Here is a 21023-nt window from a genome sequence, read left to right as displayed (position 1 = left end):
AGGATCTAAGAAAACTTGCTCCCACTAGTTTTACGGGTTGTGAAGTGGTTGTTAAGTTCAGTATGTGTTCAGCTGACTCTTCCATGAGAGGGTCAGGTGATACTTGGAGATTTGAGCAGATGAGGTATTTAGAGATTTATGTGCTCTCTCCCATGTCTCAACATTATGTCTCCACACTCCTGACCAAGTATCTCAATGTCTTTGCTACGCTCCTAAATACACCTTCTTCAATTTAGTCAGTCATTCGGCCATGACCGAGTTTTGAGTAAAATGAATCTGATGTCAGGCATATGAACAATATATAGCAAAATTTATTAGAAAACCATTACTTTTTGGATAACTGGAAATCTTAAATAAAAACAGATGATGAAGAAAATACTCAGAAGGCCAGGCAGCATTTTATGAAATGATATCAATCTGAAATGTTAACTCTGTTTCTCTCACCACAGATGCTGCCTGACCTACTGGGTATTTCCAGAATTCTGTTTCTGTTATTGATTTTGCAAGTTATTTTTATTAGAAATGGAGTAACAAATAATCAATTGCAAGGCTTTAATAACTTTTACTAGATAAATTTTAACCAAATAGACATTTATAAAAAACACTCCACAAATTCCAGCTTTCAATTTCCAATAAAGAAATTTCAAATAAAGTAATAATGTAATTAACTAATTAATCAACTTAATTCAACAAATACTATTTTTCTTGCTATATTTCTGTGAAATAAAAAATGCTCAAAAGGAAAGGCTCCAGGCTAGAAAGTTCTGAGGTAATGGAATGAACAAGTTGCGTAATATTGACAAGAAATATTGACAATAAAATTATTCACCAGTGCTGACAATGACAGATTTTCTAAATGGCTAAGTTCTAATCTGTTGTAGTCTCTTGAACATGTGTTTATAATTCATTTGAAATCCTAATCCAGGCAGTGGATTTAGAAATTCATCATGAAAACCTATTCAGAATATGAACAGAAATATATCAAACGCTGATTGCGCTTCCGGTCTCCACCACAAAATCCAGATCCTATTTCCTGATTTTAAGCTCTGTGTTACAATTGTGCAGTAAGTTGGCCAAGTCAAAGGTCTAAAAGTAATTACATTTGCATCTAAAGAAGAATGCAATCCAAAAATTAAGATTAACTCAAAGACTAATGCAATGCATTGCTGCTGATAGAGGATGATATAGTGTACAATGAAAAATGGAGGCACAAGACCTATCTTAAACCGCAGGTGTCTGGTTTAATTAAAACATCTCATTAGCTCAACTGAGACATTTAACTGCACAGAAATACACCTTAAGTATTACATTTACACAGTGAATACTCAACAGGATATGTAATTGCTGAAAGAAATTATCAACATGTTGTCTGCAAACAAAACAAAATACAAGCATAGCAAACAAATTTAAAATGACACTCTCTGACAAAAATTGTATTTCAAATAGTTTTTCCTTGTTTACAAATCTAACACAATCAATTAAGCTTAGTTAAAGAACACCATTTCATGATTTGAAAATTACAAAAATTAACAAAATATGATACAGTTTCTTACCCAGCTCTTTACCTTTCTAAAATGGATATGTTGTCAAATTATTTTGGCAACAGAAGTCTGTATCAGTATCTAGCAATGATTTCCATTATACACTCACCAGGTCATTTATTGCCACAAAATTACAGTAAACTATGTTCCAAATAGACTATGCAAAATAATTACCAGGACACTTTTCTAGGACTATACTTAAACTAACTGTTTCAGCACAGCAAAAATGGCAAAATCACGTAAATTATAGCGTTGTCCTTTAAGAAGCTGCTGGTTTTCCTTCCTCATGGATAAATGAAAGGAAAGCTGGATGAAGTGCTTCATAGGTTTGTATTCAGGCTCACCTGATTATGTGCTGTTTGGCCCAGTGTCCTGACCAGGAAAATCTCAATTTACATGTAATTGAAATACCTGAATATTGATGGACATTACACAAAAATGTTGAAGAGTTATACTGTGTCAGAATGCTGCTTTTGATGAGTTTGCCACGCATAAGACTTTTTTGCATTCAAATATTACCCTTGTAAAGAGCTGAAGCTTGTTATACCCTCTATCATTATAGACAACAGTGACAGAATTTTCAGACAGGCAAAAACGAGAAAGGTATATAAGTTAACTGCAGTGTCGAAAGGTTACTGTCAGGGAGTGATTAGAGAGTATGTTGAGGGCTGCTTGTAATAAAAACAATTGCTTATTTTCTCAGCTTTAATTGACCATCATTGCCAAACGTGTTATTTGCCCAGCAGGAAGATAGTAATCTCTCCATGGTAACAGGTTTCTGCAAACACTATTCTAATCTTTCTTTCATGCTCACCAGGACATTCTGTGGGACTCTCAGAATGCTGATTTCATTGCACTGATTAATTAATCTGTTCTATCAAATTCAGTTACAACTTTCAGTGCTGCTATGGTGATTATGTTTTTGCAAAGTCTTTCTCAACACCATCTGAAGTGGCATTAAACAATTTGTGTATTTCATTGCTTTATAAGTCGACTTTTGAAGACTCAAAAATCTTCCAAAAATGGGTATCAGGATGTATGCTGAACCCTGATAATGATGATGCAGCTGATTGCCATTTTGAAATTAAAAGTAAAATGGTAATAATTCAAACTTAATCAATCTGACATATTTTATTGAATTCATTTATTTTACAATCAAAATGTCTTTATATTGTTAAATTCATTGTATTTGATGTCCAATGCAAGAGTTAATCAAATTCCATTCTGAGTCATTTTTGTCAGCGGCATAATCATACAACCCCACTCTGAATCAAATTATGTGTGTGGGTTTCAGAACAGTCCCTCCTTAACAAAGCATCTTCCTCTCCATCCACTGAATTGGATATACCACGTTTTCAATGATTGGACAGTTTGTGCATTAATAGCACCCAGTGATTTAAGGACATTAATGACAAAATATTAAAGGAAACAGCACACAAATACCCATTATTTGTGTAAGATTTCTCTCCATCAATTATGCACCCATTCCATTTGATATGAATTGAATGCATAAATGACCTTTTGAGGCACACAGCCAAAGGTTGAATTGTGGTCCTCAGATCTCATGATATCACTGCAATTTTTTTAGGCGTTATTTCTTTTGGGTGTTATTTCTTCATGGATGCCTCTTGATCTTCTAGTGTCTTGGAATTTAAACAGACTAATAAGTTCTGTTCCTTGGGGAGGCCAATGGGACAACAGTGCTACAGATAAATGCAAAACCTCTACAAGGAACTTAATTTTCAGCGTGGTTTTAGGCATAAAAATTATCCTAGGCTTTCATTTTGTTCCTTGCAGGCTACTACTACCTCAACTCTTGTGTTCTCATATCCTGTAATTTTCATTAGAATGGCTTTCAAATCTTTCCATTCCACAGTTCACATTGGAATTAATTGGGTGTCATATCCATGCTGCTAAAGTGGCTTGATGAGTATTTATGGTTTGTTGCAATGTGATACTGAATCATTAGAAACTTGTAATTTTCACATCAAAGGCTTCTGGCAGTCTCTCAGTAATATTGGTCTTCTGGCGCAACATGCGAAATATTCATTCCATACTGTGGCTATACCAACTAGTTGTTGCTCTGAAGCCCTTGCTGGATTTTGAGTTTGATTTGGCATGCATACTGCATACGTACTCAATGCATTGCTGGCGATGATATATCAATTCAGATAACTTCAAAGCACTTTTCTGATGCATTATTCTCAAGATCAGGCCCATACCTCATCTCCATTCTTATGAAAAAAATTGCCCTCAGGTGTCTTCTTCAGGACAGCTTACTTCTTCTTCAATTCTCACTCCAGTTTTTGACTGAAGCAAATTTCCTCGCAGCTGGATATTTATTTGATGTGTTAGCAAATGGTACAACTTTCAGCTTGAAACCAGCATGGTGCTTCATACTTTCCGCCAAATTTCTGTAGCTTGTTCACCACATAGTCTACTCTGTCGGCACATGTTTTCACCTCCAAGGCAACTTCTTGACACCACAGTCCTAGTTGATACCTTGAACTGATTTAAACTTTGAGTAATAAATGCATTTCTGAGGTGTCAAATAGAGACCAACAAATGTGAATAAAACACCTCTTAGCATAAAATGGGTGTGGACGGAGGTTAACCGCACTAAAAATATGGTGCGTCTTACATTCTAAGGTCAACTAATATATTCCAAGGAAGATTTGGAAGGTGATTATCAGTTGACAACAATGGAAATGTTAAAACAGTCAGTGTGTCTGCACTCACAAAATTTTAAAAGCAGCTTTGGATTAATTTTGTGCTTAAAGTGAAAAATGAAACAGCTGGTGAATATAGGATATTAAATGTCAATAATCAATGAGACCACCAATTACTTCCAGGTCAGGGAGTGCACAGTCAAAAGCAGAGTCAAACATTCTATCGCACTCCAGTTTGTTTCTTCTACACTGCAGTGATTCGATGACTCTGTAAGTGCCTCGTCTTTAAAAACCATTCCTTAATACATTAGCATATGACTGCTCCGAATGAGATTCATAATTTTGGGGAAAATTAGTTAATCTTGAAGTTTTGACTGAAGCTCACTAAGGATTGATTTAAGAATGCCCCAAATCATTTTACATCAGATGTTACAAAAAAGAGGTGCAGCATTCAATAGCATTTAATGTGGAGGTGCAGCATCCAATTGTACTGAATGTTTATTTGACATGATAGCATTTGTTTTGATTTATGACATGTCATGTAATACTTTTAAACTTGATTTGACCTGAATGATACTGAACTGTTAAATTTAAGCATTACATTTTATTCAGATCACTCTAGAGCCTAAATTGATAGTCATCTTTCTCTATGCCTTTCTTTCAATATTTTATTTCAATATTCACTGTTGGTATGATCAGCAAGTTTTCAGATGACACGAAGATTGGTGGAGTAGCAGAAAGCATAAGGGACTGTCAGAGAATCATGAGGACCAGACAAATGTGAGGTGATGCATTTAGGCAAGTCTAATTCTAGAGCGAATTATACAATGAACGGAAGAATCTTGGGAAAAGTTGATGGGCCGAGAGATCTGGGAGTGCAGGCACGGTAGATTCATTTAAGATGCATCTGGATAAATACATGAGCAGGTGGGGAATAGAGGGATACAGATGCTTAGGAATTGACCGACAGGTTTAGACAGTACTTTTGGATTTGCTCAGGCTTAGAGGGCTGAAGGGCCTGTTTCTGGACTGTAAATTTTCTTTGTTCTTTGTCTTTATTGGGGGCAAGCTCACAATAAAGCAAATTACAAAGTATCTATTATTTATAAATTACTCAATAATTCAATTACAATTGACTTGTTGGAAATACAAATTTATATTTTAAGGACCATTTCAAAAATTGGAAGGTACAGAATAGTTTGGACATTTTCTGGACTGAATGGTAATCAAGAAATGAAATTAATGGCTTAATCTGTGCTGAAAATCACCGACTATCTTTAGAAAAATCAAGCTGTGCTAGAAAAGGCAAACAAAGCTTTAGAAAGGAGAGAAGAGCCACGTTTATAGTCCTTAAATATCACATAACCTATTTTGGAAAAGACTTGGAGGGTCATCGTTACCTAGCAACTCTTAGATTTTGTTTTAAAGACCTCAGGGTCAGTAATGATGACACTTCAGAAGCTCTCCTGAAATTGTATTTCAGTAGAGGTTCTTCAGCATCTGATGAACCAGTATTGCTGACCACCTAGTAAAATTTTGAAAACTGGACGATGACCTATTTGCAAAGACTCAGATTCAGGATGACTACAAAATGGACAAATCATCTTCCATCGGTGTAGAGCTATCAGGAGTATAATTTCATCGATAGGAAACTGACGGTGCATGAAAAAGAGTCATCACATTCTATCCTTGTTTCCAGACTCTTGACCATGAAGCCATTTTGCCCTTTTAGTGAAAAACATCATCTCTGCAGAGACTGCTTTCTTTTTGTGTTCAGTGCCAATGTCTGTTTTAGGGTTTGACGGCATACAGCTTTAATTTTAGATCATTGCTTAGATGTTAACAATGTTTGCCACTTGATTTAAGTTTACTTAGCAATAAAAATATTTTCTTTTGATGATTGATCCAACATTTTTGCACGAATGCTGCAAATGGTATAGCAGTAGGGTTTAATTATCAGTGCATCTTTCTGCCATAGTTGCAACAAAGTCTTCTTTTGGAGTGGGAAAGTTTCAGGCAAAAGCCCTGCATCAGAAATTATTCCTGATGAAGGGTTTTTGCCTAAAACGTTGATTTTCCTGCTCCTCAGATGCTGCCTGACCTGCTGTGCTTTTCCAGCACCACTCTAATCTTGACTTTGATCTCCAGTCCTCACTTTTATAAACCTAGTCTTCGGCCCAGTTTCCTATTGAGTCTCGCAGAGCAGGAAGATCTCATGCAACCCCTGATCTGTCCTGATTTAATTAATCCCAGTCGTAGTGAATAGTCCCTTAGCAACCTGTTGAGAGACGCTATTACACAGCTCTGGAGCAGTTGAGACTTGAACCTAGTACTCCTGGCCCAGATGTATTGACACTACCACCACACCATAAGAATCTTTAGTAGTAGAGAATAATATTAAGTATCTACAGCTGCTCCTATTTCTTATGTTCTTACGGTCTTATCACTTTGAATGTTGAAGAAAGGGGAATGCAGGACAAATTCACAATTGGGATTTTATTGAGCTGCTGCCTTCCTGAAAGGTGAGTGTATACAGGTAATTAGTGAGAATAGGACTGCATGCAATAATGATACATTTGCTGGCAGCTGGTATTTCATCTTCAGGATCATGAGTAAAGGATGGCAATTTAGGCAAAACTAATACAAATGGGCATGGAATCATACTGTAGCATGTTATGGTTTTCAGGAAGAGAAATGGAAACACGGGAAAAATGTGATGTATCTATTCCCACTGTGTAAATAGTTGTGGAATGATTCAGAATGGTAATTATATCTTGAATGACAATAAAGTCTGAGTGCATGCATACATACACACACGTACACAAATATCTTTCTTGCTTTTAAAACATTTTTAAGTAAATCTTTTGACAGAGGCTTTGGAAAGAATATCGAGAATAGAAAATACTGGCTACAGATATCCTATCTTTCTCATTCATACCTTGGAGGGGGCATGTCAACTCATACTGCACGACCTTTTGTTGGTCATTATGAAGATCCCATGCTGCCCTCGGCCTCCGGATGAAAAATGCACTCGGCATTAATTTCTGATGAATTGTTGGTATTTCTATTGCTGGCGACCAACACCCATTAGCAAGTGAGTTGAAAAACAGAGCCCACAGCTATTGGGGAGAGGGAGTTTTAATCTCAATCAACCTGGTCTGGATCCAAACTCATGCTACAAAGATAAAAAGAACAGTATGTGTACATAGGAGAAAGGGAGGACTGCAGATGCTGGAGATCAGAGTCCAAAAGTGTGGTGCTACAATGCAGCATCCAAGGACCAGAAGAGTCAAAGTTTCGAGCATAAGCCCTTCATCAGGATGATGATGAATCCTGAGAGCTTTTGCTCAAAACGTCAACTCTCCTGCTCCTCAGATGCTGCCTGACTGGCTGTGCTTTTCCAGCACCATACTATTTGACTCTGAATTTGTGTATATAGTCCATTAAAACTCATTGTTTTTGTCTAAGTTAGACATTGCTGACAAGAAATCTTGTGGTGCAGTGGGTGGGCATTGTAGCAGGAGACTTAGCTAAGTTCAAGACAATCAGGCAAAGTTAACATGACTCTGTAAAAGGGAAATTGTGTTTAATAAAACTGTTTGAGTTTGCGAAGTAACAGGTGTATTGATAAAGTGAATGTTTTGCACTTAGATTTTTAAAGGCATTTGATACAACACCACAAGAAAAGTTATTGTAAAAGCTCACATCATAGAGGGTAGCATTTCAGCATAAGTAGAAAATTGGCTGACTAATAGGAATAGAGGGTAGGTATTATTAAGATTATTACATGTTGGCAAAATGTAATGAATGGCATGCCACAGGGATCAATGCTAGAATCTCAACTGTTTGCAAATAACACAAAAGATATCAATGTAAGGACCAAAAATACAGATGCTAAATTTGCTGATGACACAAAAGTATAGGCAGGAAAGTAAGATGTGAAGAGCATATCAGGAGGTTAGAAAATAAATTGCTCGGTTAAGTGAGTGGATAAAGATTTGGTAAATAAAATAAACTGTGGGGAAATATAAATTGTTCATTTTGGCATGCTGCATAAAAAGGAAGTTGAGAGTGTAGTGCTGGAAAAGCACAGCAGGTCAGGCAGCATCTGAGGAGCAGGAAAATCGACATTTCGGTCATAAGCCCTTCAACAGGAACGATTCATTATGCCCAAAACGTCGATTCTCCTGCTCCTCGGATGCTTCCTGACCTGTTGTGCTTTTCCAGCACTACCCTCTTGACTCTGATCCCCAGCATCTGCGGTCCTCACTTTCTCCTACATAAAAAGGAAGTACATTATTAAATGGTGAGATATTGGACAGGTCTAAGATGCAGAAGGATCTTGTTGTCCTGGTGTATGAATTCCAAAAGGTTGACATGCAGGTCCAGCAAATAATTGGAACAAGCAAATAGAATGTCATCAGTTACCTGTGAAGGGAATTGAATATAAAAGTAAAACTTTTATATTTTAGTAATACAGGACATTGGTGAGACCACGTCTGGAATACTGTGCACTGTTTTACTCTGCTTATTTAAGGAAGGACATAAAGAAAGCTTACTCGACAAATACCTGGAATGGGTAGGTTGTCTTTACAGGGAAGGCTTGTATCTACTGGAATTTAAAAGACTTGATTGAAATATATAAGATACTGATTGGCTTGACATGTTTATGTAGAGAAGATTTTTCCTCTTCTGAGAGAATCTACAACTCAGGTTCATAGTTTAAAAATAAGGCATCTGCCATTTAAAACAGTGATAAGGTGCATTTTCTTTCCTAAGGGAGGGTTGTAAGTCTTGGATCTCTCTTCTTGAAAAATGCACTGGAAGCAGAATCTTTAATTATTTTAAGATAGACATGAATGGATTATTGATAAACAAGGACATGAAAGGATAACAGGAATAGGCAGGATTGTGGATATGAGGTTATCACTAGATCTTACTAAATGGTGGGCCAGACTTGAGGGGAGTGACTGATGTAGATGTGCTCCTTAATTGTATGAGGCAGAATGCTTTGGGTTTCAGTCGTAATTCAGGATTTGACAGTCGCAGAAGCTGAATTCATAAAGTGATCAGACAAGTTGAATTGCCAACCTGCAAATCCTGCTAATCTGCCCATGGCAGATGGTAAGAATCGGAGGGTCTCTTGATCAAATCAAGCTTGATGTAGAGAAAGGCCCATCAATATTGCCTCCAGCAATTTGCTGGCAATCTGTTCTAGGAAAAACATGTGATGAAAACAAATGAAAAATTGTTTTGTCTGCCTCATGTACCATAAAGCACAGGAGAGATGGAAGGAAGGGTTCATTGTTAAATATCTGTCACATTTCAAATATTTGGCTATGTTCTGCTGCAGTTTAATGGATTGTATAAAGCATACCATTTTGCGACATGAAAAATCATCATAACAAGCAATGAGAAGGACAACTCATTCCATCATAACGCATTCTAGCAAGAACGATGCTGTGTGAAAACTTTATACAGTCCCTGTTAGGGTGTGTTATTTGTAAGACAATTTGGGATTTGGAACATATGTTTACATTTCAGTTTTCATTTGCACATTCTTCACAGTTGACATTTTAATTTTACGGTTGAATTGATGAACTAAATGAAAAAAATACTGAAAAAAGCAAATCAAATGTTTGGAAATGTTAAATATGTCTACCAGAGGTAATGCTTAATGGGCTTCCCGTTCATTTTCTTTCTAGATCTCCTCTCTTCATCTGGAACCAAGAGTTCTGATAAAGGATCTGTTTCCAGACGACCATCATTGGCTCCCTTAATTGACTGCTATGGTATAGGTACTGCAGACATCCATTCGGCCTTGCCCCTTTATAAATCTATATTTCTATTTGTTGCACTATGAGTGAAGTTGAGACTTCCACATGAAAAGGGATCATTAAGTAAAGCCCACATCTACCATTCTAAGGCAGAGTGTTCCTGAAATATGCAACGTCACACCAAGCTTATACATAATCCATGTTTAGTATCAGAATCTAGAACCATATCTGAGTGAATATAGAGATAAATTACTGTTACCTTAGATCACAGCTGCATTATCTCATACATATTTCAATTTTCATATTATTAGATTAGATTACTTACAGTGTGGAAACAGGGCCTTTGGCCCAAAAAGTCCACACCGACCTGCAATCCACCCAGACCCCTTCCCCTAACACTACGGGCCAATTCACCTAACCTGCACATTTTTGGACTGTGGGGGGAAACCGGAGCACCCGGAGGAAACCCACACAGACACGGGAAGAATGTGCAAACTCCACACAGTCAGTCGCCTGAGGTGGGAATCGAACCCAGGTCTCTGGCATTGTGACGCTAACCACTGAGCCACCATGCTACCCACATATTTGTATGTCCCGTTATGCAGCCTTTCTCTCAAATCTAAATCACAATGTGTACCTCTTGATGGACTGAAGGAGGCAAAGAAAACTTAAAGTTTAGATGAGCATAAAATACTTGGTTAAAAAATTGCACAAGACCAGGTTATAGTCCAATGGGTTTATTTGGAAGTATTAGCTTTCGGAGCGCTGCTCCTTTATCAGATGGTTGTCTCCGAAAGCTAGTGCTTCCAAATAAACCTGTTGGACTATAACCTGGTGTTGTGTGATTTTTAACTTTGTACACCCCAGTCCAACACTGGCACCTCCACATCATAAAATACTTGAAACTATACATTTGTAGTTTGCTACATTACTTAGAACCACTAGTAGGCTCTTGCTTGTCATTCAATACCAGCTTTTCAACATTTTACAGCAACTTGATCAAGTTATTACAGCGCCTCAACAGCACACATGGGGAAAATAAAATCTAGAGGCGGTGGTAGTAGAGGGAGTAGCAGGGAAAGAAATAATGTGGAAAATAGATGTATAAAGAAATGTGATATATATAGGGAGCAAGAAGTCAAACATTATAGAGAATGTTTCAAATTATATTACTTTATGTGGTTGGTTACACAGCTACTATAATCAACCAACCAGATTATTGGAAGTCAAATGTTTTTGATTTATCTTTTTAATTTCCTATCATTGTAGTATTTATGCAGAACTACCATGAAGAACCCTTACGCATAATGCTAGAAAATGAGAATAAACCAGTAACATAATTGGTTATGCGTTCAAGGAGACAAATGGAAAAACAGGATAAGAGAAAGAGAATCAGCAATAAAACTTCATGGCACAAGGGGCACTGACCGAAGTTGGAATACCTACTGGCAAGTTTTAAAGGGAATCAGGTCCAAATCATACCAACTCTAAAACCACTTTTGAATGTCAGGATGAAAAGTATTGATAAAAGGTAGCTGTACCTATGATATGGAAATCCACAAACAGGTTTCATTTGGCATCATATCTGGAATATTGCCATCGGCGAGCAAGACTTAACTGGCATTAGACACATATGCATGAGTGTGTTTAATGTTCGCAAAATGGTGGTGCAGGTAAACTGACCATTGCCTACTAATGAAGTAAAAAACAGCCTCATAACAGAGATAAAATGCTGAAATGGCCTTCACAAACAGAATATTAGAATATGATGGATAATATACCAATATGATGGATAATATATTCCAATTTGATGGATAATATACCAATACCATTACCCAAAACAGAAAATTCCACTTTATTATTTCTCACTGTTCAGAAAAATTGGTTCATGGATTGAAATCAAGCTGAACAATGCTAAAAAAAAGTTGTATTTATCGGCTGTCAACCTATTTAAAATAAATAAGTTAATAATTCATTAAAATAACAGAGAAACAGAATTTATCAACCCATAAATTAGTATAATTTGTTCCTGTCAATTCTTGCATATAACACTGGAGGGTGCTCCTTCTATTTTACTGCTAATTTTTAGATTGGTATCTTCATCATACATTGATTTTACTATTAAAGCAGAAAACTTCACAATGAATATAGATTTATATGCTGGAAATTAAGTGCAATTTCGAAGATGGCTGGCCAACAGAATTCTGATGTATTTGTTTTTGTTCTATGCTCTGGATTCTGGCCATAAGTAACCTTACTATTTATTGTTTGCCCTCTATTGTCTGGCCTATAAAAAATATTACAGCCTTTCAAGCACAGCAGGGGTAGAAAGACACAAAAATTGAGAGTGTTTCTGTTTAGTGGGACCACCAAAAAAAGTTTAGTACGTGACAAGGAATGTAACTGTTTTCCTTTAATTTTATTGGGTGATTGGGAATATGCAATGGAGATCTAGGAATCTAAACACACAGAGGATTTCCCAAAAGAATACTGTTTCTGAACTCCCATGGCAATCAGGAGAACATGACATATTTTCTCACAGGGCAGAGTTAAAAAAAAATCAAATACTGCTCATTTCAGAAACGTAAGATGACTCCAGCATCTATTCTCGAGGGCAAAAACTGTGACAAAGAGGCAATAAAGCAGCAACATGCTAGGATAGAGATATTATCACCATAAAATCCCTGCCAGCCTTCAATGCCAACCATCCTCCCCACAATCCCAACCCAGCTCCACTGCCAGCAGTCCTGATATTTCAGCTGATTGCAGCTCCTTTACAGACTTACCTTTTATGACTCCCAGTCTATCAGAAAAAACATCCCATTGTCACCAACAAAATAGAATACCATGATGTAGTTCCCCAGGAAATCATGTAGATCAGCATCCAGACATGGCTGGGATGCCAACTGGGACCATTTGTATTAAATCAAAATTACAGAGAATAAGGTTTATATGGAATAGTCTTTTGACAAATTTTCAATCGATGCCTTCTGTCATGGTTTTGAAAAATAAAATTAACTGACTATCCTCTAAGTTTCCCCCATTTTTGCCCTAAGCCATGTATCACTCTTTGTTATCTCTTTCTGAAAGTGGCTGACAGAAGACACATATAAGAATGTGAGTGATGAGGATTTTTCTACAATCCTTATGGTCCACACTGATACAATCCTCAAAGATTTAACATTATGAGGGAAGAAGTCAAATTCATGTCCCACCACTGCAATACTACCATGCATTAAAAATGAAAACATTAAAGCCTGGAAAGAAGACCACAGCACAAAAAATTGCCAGAGGCCAGTCTATGTAAATTTTCTGAATTCAAACTTAAGTAATGAAAGCAGTACTACCCAACATGACTGGTTGATAATTTGAACTCTTGACATATCAGTTAGTAAATAAAAAATATTAATCTTATGCCATAACAGGATTGTGATAAATTATTTGTTTTAAGTGCATTTTACACAGGACTATGAATATATCCTCCTTTGTCTAGACTTACGGAATGCTGTGTAGAGTTCCTCTAATGTCAACACCCTGTCATTATTGTAATCATCATACTGAAGAAGATCAAATAGATTGCAGTCAAATGGGTCGTTATCAAGCAGATCTTGTGTCATTGCCTGTCAAAATGAAACATGTCTTAAGTGAAATTAAAACAACAAAATATTTAGATTTTATAATCAATTTATACAAGTATGAATATTTGATACTGAAACATCATCAGAATCTGGACTAAGAACTATGCTGTGCAGCTCTTTTGACCAAAAAATAGCATATCATTCTTAGCCTTCTGTATCTATCTGTTAGGAGGTTCATTAAAATTGTCTGACATCGTGCACCTCTTCTGGTTTCTGAGCAGCAGGTTTTTGGTCTCTTTCTTGGACAAGACTGGGAATTCATTTTACAATGAATCACATTGCAATTAGAAAGCTACATTGAGAATAATCTAATCAGTTCATAGCACCACTTGATAGCCCTGTACACTCTTTGTTTCAGATAGATTCCAAAGGTTCAGAGGATGATACTTTTGTCGGTGTTCAACTTAATGTAGGCTTCAACAACTTTAAATTCACTGACTTTTTCACAGCAAAAGTAACTTTTTTTCAAAGATTTGACAATAATTCTTCCAGACTGCAATATTATATTATAATACCATATTATTCTTTCCCAGCTCCCACAGCCTATTTTTATTATCATCACAAATGCACATTCTGTCTATTTTTCACACCCTCTTTCTCACATTCCCACCCTTACATACATATGCATATTAAAGAAATGGTACAGAGTTCCAGCTCAGCTCAGCACAAACTAATTTTATTCTCCACACATGGAGCCATATGTCTCTTCTATCTTTTATCTATATTCCCATATTTTAATCTATGAATAGGAACCCTGGCAAATAGTTCCTTGCCTAATGCAGGCATGCCAAAAGGAATCCAGAAAAATCACAGCACAGGAGGTCAATTGACCTACTGTACCTGTGCTGGATCTTTGAGCAGCTAACTAATTAGTTTCATTCACCTGCTACCTCCCCACAGGCCTACCGTTTTTTTTATGAGCATATATTCAGCTCTAACTTTGTAAGTCACTATTGAATCACATTCCATCACCCTTTCAGGCAAAACACTGAAGATCATAACAACTCTTGATGGAATTCACATGGAAAGCTAGTTGGAACAAGGACAAAACTGAAAAGAAGACAGCAGCATGAATGAATGAATCACAATAAATAGGAGCCAAAAATAATCTGTGCCATTCAATAACTCAATTTGGCACATATTGATTCTTATTGATTGGATTAACTAAGAATGGATATCTAAAAATCTATCACTTTTGGCTTACTTAATAGTATTCTTTGAAATAAATAATGTTGCAGGTACCGTTGGAATTTTGAAAGACATTTGATAAGGTACCACATACAATAGTTGTTGATAATCCATGGCAACACAGAGAAGAGGTTGATCAAATGACAGAAATTAGATAAATGTTATGGATGATTACTGAATGAATGAGATGCAAACAATGTGAGTCCCATTGAAGAACTACATATGGTTTATATCTTGACATTTTTTCTATATTAAGGTGTTATATAAATAAAAGCTACCAAAAGAAGGTAGGATCTTTGCATTAGAAGCAGATACAAGCATTAGGTTGCTCTGAGAAGGATGTTACAGGTGCTTACTGGAGCTGCTGAATTCATTTATCTATTGAATCACCAGCTTTGCACTGATTGAGAATTTCTAGCAATACTGGTTGTAAGCCGTTACGTGATCATTTCCTGCTCTAGGAACTAGGAACTCAAACAAGCTGTGTCAACTTCATAAAAGTTGAAGAGCCCTTTCTGTTGGAGACCCTTTGACATGGATGGGTGGACAGAAATTCTCGAATCCAGCAACTATTATTATTGCAGGTGATCTCCCAGACTTGCAGAAATCGATGGAGTTCAAGACTGAAAAATAACCCGATGGTAAAATGAACAGTAAATAAAAAGGATGACAGCAAACAGCTAGCCGATTTTAAATCTTTCCACATTCAATGGAAATAAAACTTGGCAGAAAAGTAAAATGAGTTGCCAATTCATTACCATGCAATTTACACCCCCATAAAATTTCCTCATATGATTCTAAGGAGGATGTGATTATTCACACTGCTCCAACCACAGAAAAGTCAAGGGAAAACTAGCATTAGAAGAAGCTTTTATTTTAGACTGATGTATTTATATAATAAAGCACAAGAACAGTATTAAATAAGAATACAGCTATCATTGTGCAGAATTTGTGCCTTTGAGAAAAGTGCAAAATTTGTTGTCAAGAACTGATAGTTCTTTCCATGGTGACAAGAAGATGTTACAACTGGTCTCAAGGAGTTAAGCTGTAGAAGAGTGGAGGGAAAAGATTACATAGAATTCCAGGTCCTAAACATCAGGAAAGCTAGGAGTACATTGAAATGGAAATGCATGGAGGGGAGCCCTGGCAATCTCTCTGATGGAAATGTGAGGGCTTCCGTCAGCAAAGAGGTTAACAGTAAAGGAAGCGGGATAAAATTTGGTCTTCACTGCTTAAGCCATTTCGGTGAATTATATTGCTTTGCTGTGATTAAGCTCACCTAAATTTCACTGCACAATAATAAAAAAAGGAAATCTACAGCCATAACTGCATGACAGAACTCCAGAATGAGTCAGGAGATTCAATTATGATGAACATTAAATAGATGATAGGGGAATAGTTCAGAAACACCAAAATTAAGAAGTTAAAGGTATACTTTCCTCTGCTAATTTTTGTCAGAAAGTAAATGGGACTGTAATAGTTTGGGTTTTCTCATCTAGATTTCAGGATGTCAATGTCAGGAACAAATATGAATTGCAAACTGGAGCTTGGAGACAGTAAAATTTGTGGCACATTCTTCCTGGAGACAGTTTTCTCACTGATAGCCTATGTGTTCACCCTCCAAGCCTGCCTATAATAGTACAGTCCCAATGATGGGTACAGCAGGCCTGGAGTCCTGACAGGAACACTGAATTGGCGCTGCAGCCAATCTCTTTGGCTGCCAACCTCTGAGAAATTTTGGAAACTTTCCAGTGGCACGAATGTACTTGAAGCCATTCCAATGCGGCTGCCCCATGTTTTTCTACTTCTTGCTTTTCCTGCCACCTCAAATTTTGTCTCCACTGACCTGAGATGTTTCCCATTTTAAATTCATATTTAATTTTTTGTTAGCGTTAGTAAACAGAATTTTTTAAAAAAATACAGTTTCTTGATGATAGTACAGTATTAGACTGATGACTGATAGGTTTAGGATGAGAGGGGAAAGATATAAAAGGGACCTAAGGGGCAACTCTTTCACACAGGGGGTGGTACGTGTGTGGAATGGGCTGCCAGAGGAAGTGGTGGAGGCTGGTACAACTGCAATATTTAAAAGGCATCTGGATGGGTACATGAATAGGAAGGGTTTGGAGGGATATGGGTCAGGTGCTGGCTAGGTTAGGTTAGGATATCTAGTCAGCATGGATGAGTTGGACCAAAGAGTCGGTTTCTGTGCTGTACATCTATGACTCTACGATCCACAGAGTTGGAGTATTTGGAGCTCAAATCCCACAATTTGGACTCAACCTAATAAATTTGGTCATTTGCAAACTATCTGGAATATTGTAAAAGCTCAAATGGTTCAATAATATCCTTCAGGGAAGAAGGCCTGGCAGCCATTATGGTCCAAACAAAATACAACCTCAACTCTACACTGTATGGTGAATGCTCTCAGATAACTAGTATAACCAGGGATGAACAAGGAACAGCAGTGTCATTTGTATCTCAATAGTAACCAACACAAATAGCCAGTGCCAAATTTTCTACTTTGTATCAAATCCTCAAAAAGTTGACAAAAATACATTCCAAATTACAGTCTTTCAAACTCAACACAGACAGTGAGACTGAAACAGGGAGAGAGAAATAAATATTTGTATTTATACAACATCTTTCTTGACAATTGATCAAATGTGTCACGGCCAATTAAGAACTATTTGAAATGTAGTCATACGGTATAGAGTGAACTATGATAGCCAGTATGTGCACAGCAATCTCCCACAAATGACAATGCGATAATGACCAACATTTTTTGTGAGATGTTGATTGAGGGATAAGATCAGAAGTCACACAACACCAGGTTATAGTTCAATAGATTTATTTGAAATCATGAGCTTTCTGATGAAATCATGAGCTTGTGATTTCAAATAAGCCTGTTGAAGTATTACCCAGTGTTGTGGGACTTCTGACCTTGTCCACCCCACCCCAACACTAGCACCTCTACATCATGATTGAGGGATAGATATTGGCAAACTAACTGGGGCCAACTCCCTGTTGATTTTTGAAATAGTGCCATGGGATATTTTAAATCCAGCTGAACATGCCAATGGTATCTTAACTTTACATTTCATCTGAACAGCACTGTGCTCCCTCAGTGCTGCACTGGAATGGCAGTCCTGAAGACTATTCAAGCTCTGAAATTAAACTTGAACATGGATCTCAGGTATTGGAGTGCTATCAATTATGAGAACACTCCAAAGAGGATTTAACAAGGAACTAAAGTCAAGTAAATAACTCACCAAAATTTTACATTGAATTTCACAGAGCACAACACCCACCTGTGCTAGTTCACTGTTGTCTATTAGGCCGTCCCCACTGGTGTCAAAGTACTTGAACATATTCTCCACCAAAACTCTCTTCAGTGTTGTTGTCTCCATCGTAATATTTTCTTCTTGGAAATACCTTCGGCTCTGTAGGTCCAGCAACATGCTTTTCAGTCTACTGTAGTCTGCCAATTTACACTGCCCACCTATAGAAAAGCAAAATATTCCAAATGAGTATATTTTGTTGCAAATTAGGTGAAGACACAGATTAGGAACTTCTCACTTTTAGATTAGGTCAAAGGTCAGATTTGCTTTAATGGATTGAAAATATTCTCCCTCCACTTTCTATATCATTCAGGAAGAGCATCTAAGTTTGGGTGCTACTGAATATTGGATTTGGTGTAAAATGCTTTGTGCAGTAATGACTATTGCAGGTCTATGCAAATGGTAGTTTTATTTATTGATCTTGGCTGTCATGGTGAATATAAAAAAAAGCATGATGTCATTCGCAAACACTTTCTGGTGGTGGCATTGTCATTAATGCAACTTCTTGGTCACTGGATAAGTTAGAAAGTAGACTAGCAATATATTTAACATTAACGTTTCAGCAATGGCACCAGATTAAATAGTTCAATTCAAAATAAACTAATGGATCAATCTAATTTTCATGTTACTTTTGGATGAATTTATGGTAAATAAATTCTTTCCTATTGAAAGGCTTGTGATATTATTGTTAGACTATTAGACTGTTGACCCAGAAACTCAGCTAATGTTCTAGGGACCCTGCTTCAAATCCTGCTACTTGAATGTCAAATGTTGGAAAAACACATCTGACGCATTAAGGGCTTTAAAGGAAGAAAATCTGCCATCTTTACCTGGTCTGGCCTACAAGTCACTCGAGAGCCACAATAAAGCACTTAACTCTGAACTGCCCTCTGAAATTGAGCCACTCAATTCCATCAATTGCTGCAAAATCTCAGCAAAGTTTTGAAACCAAATGGACCACCTGGGAATCAATCCAGACATTGGAAAAGACAACAGCAGAAACAGCCCTGCTGATCCTGCAAAGTCCTCCTTGTTAACATTTGGGGACTAGTGCCAAAATTGAGAGAGCTGTATCAGAGTAGTCAAGCAACAGCCTTATGCAGTCATACTCACAGAATCATACCTGACAGGCAGTGTTCCAGACACAGCTATCACCACCGCTAGGTATATCCTGTCCTACAGTCAGGACAGACCCAGGAGAGATGGTGACACAGTGCCATACAGGTCAGGGGAAGGGGAGGAAGGGAAGGATGGGAGTCCAGCATTGACTCTGCACCCCATGAAGTCTCATGGTTTCAGGCTAAAGAAAGGTAAAGAAACTTCCTGTTGCTTACCATGTACTGCTCTCCATCCACTGATGAATCAGTATCCCTCCATGTTGAACAACACTTAAAAAAGGAGCACTGAGGGTGGCAAAGGTACAAAATGTACTCTGATTGAGAAGCTTCACTACCAAAAATGTTTCAGCAGCACTACTACTGATAGAGCTGGTCGGGTTCGGAAGCATAAAACTGCTAGACTGGCTCCGCAGCTGGCGGTGAAGGAAGTAAGAAGAGGGGAAAACATACTTGAGCTCATCATCACTAATCTGCTGGCTACAGATGCATCTGTCCATGACCATATTGGTAAGTGTGACTTGCTGTACACAGTCCTGAGGGGAAAAGCCCCTGCCTTCACTTTGAAAATACCCTCCAGCTCTGTGTGTAGCACTGTCACCATGCCAAATGGGGCAGACCTCAAACAGATCTAGCAACTCAAGATTTGGGCATCCTTGTGGTGCTGGGGGCCATCAATTGCAGCAGAATTATACATTAACCCAATCTGCCCGGCATATCCCCTACACAACCATCACCACCAAATGAGGGAATTGATGCTCCTCCATAATACCAATTTTCAGTCAATTCGATTCATTCCATGTGATATTAAGGAGGCAATGGATACTCAAAGGCAATGGGCACTACAACATTCCGGCAATAGTACTGAAGGCTTGTGGTCCAGAACTTGCTGCTCTCCTGTCGAAGCTCTTCCAGTATAGTTACAAAACTAGAATCTACCTGACATTGTGAAAAATTGTTCAGGTATGTCCTGTACATAAACAGCAGGACAATCCAATCCAAACAGTTACGGCCCCATCAGTCTACTCTCGATAATTAGTAAAGTGATGGAAGGTACCATCAACAGTGCTGTGTAGCAGGATCTGCTCAGCATTAACCTGCTCATTGATGCCCATCTTGGGTCCAGTCAGGGCCACTCAGCTCACTACAGCCTTGCTTCGAACATGGACAAAGAGCTGTATTCCGGAGGTGAAATGACAATGACAGCCCTTGACATAAAAGCTGCATTCAACCAAGTGTGGCATAAAGGAGCCCTATTAAAACTGGAATTGATGTGCATTGGGGATAAACTCTCCATGACTTGGAGTCACAACTGGCACATTGGAAGATGGTTGTGATTGGTGGAGGTCAGTCATCTCAGTTCCAGGACATCTCTGCAGGAGTTCCTCAGGGTAGCGTTCTAGCCCCAACCATCTTCAATTGCTTTATCAATGGCCTTCCCTCTATCAGAATCTCAGAAGTGGGGATGTTTGCCAATGATTATGCAAAGTTCAGCATCATTCATGACTCATCATATATTGAACCAGTCCATGTTTAGATTGCCCTGAAGAAGCCCTGAAGAAGGGCTTATGCTCGAAATGTCGATTCTCCTGTTCCTTTGATGCTGCCTGACCTGCTGCGCTTTTCCAGCAACACATTTTTAAGCTCTGATCTCCAGCATCTGCAGTCCTCACTTTCTCCATGTTTAGATTGCAACAAGATTTAGACAATATTCAGGCTTGGGCTGACAGTGGCAAATAAATTCCTGCCAAACA

General features: G+C 37.8%; 1 protein-coding gene across 1 annotated transcript in view; it reads right to left on the bottom strand.

Moving 5' to 3' along the window:
* The window catches only part of LOC132823080 (follistatin-related protein 5-like), a 377005-nt gene that overhangs the window by 195690 nt on the left and 160292 nt on the right, over positions 1 to 21023 (bottom strand). Inside the window, exons 4-5 of the mRNA XM_060836620.1 lie at positions 18125 to 18315; positions 13487 to 13607 (exon numbers count right to left, since the gene is read on the bottom strand). Coding sequence (XP_060692603.1) covers positions 13487 to 13607; positions 18125 to 18315 — 312 coding nt within the window. The remainder of the gene's footprint in view (positions 1 to 13486; positions 13608 to 18124; positions 18316 to 21023) is intronic.

The sequence above is a fragment of the Hemiscyllium ocellatum genome, chromosome 16 (genome assembly GCF_020745735.1).
Source record: "Hemiscyllium ocellatum isolate sHemOce1 chromosome 16, sHemOce1.pat.X.cur, whole genome shotgun sequence".
Lineage (NCBI taxonomy): Eukaryota > Metazoa > Chordata > Chondrichthyes > Orectolobiformes > Hemiscylliidae > Hemiscyllium > Hemiscyllium ocellatum.
The sequence above is the reverse complement of the archived record's forward strand: the minus strand, read 5'-3'. Positions and strand labels throughout refer to the sequence as shown.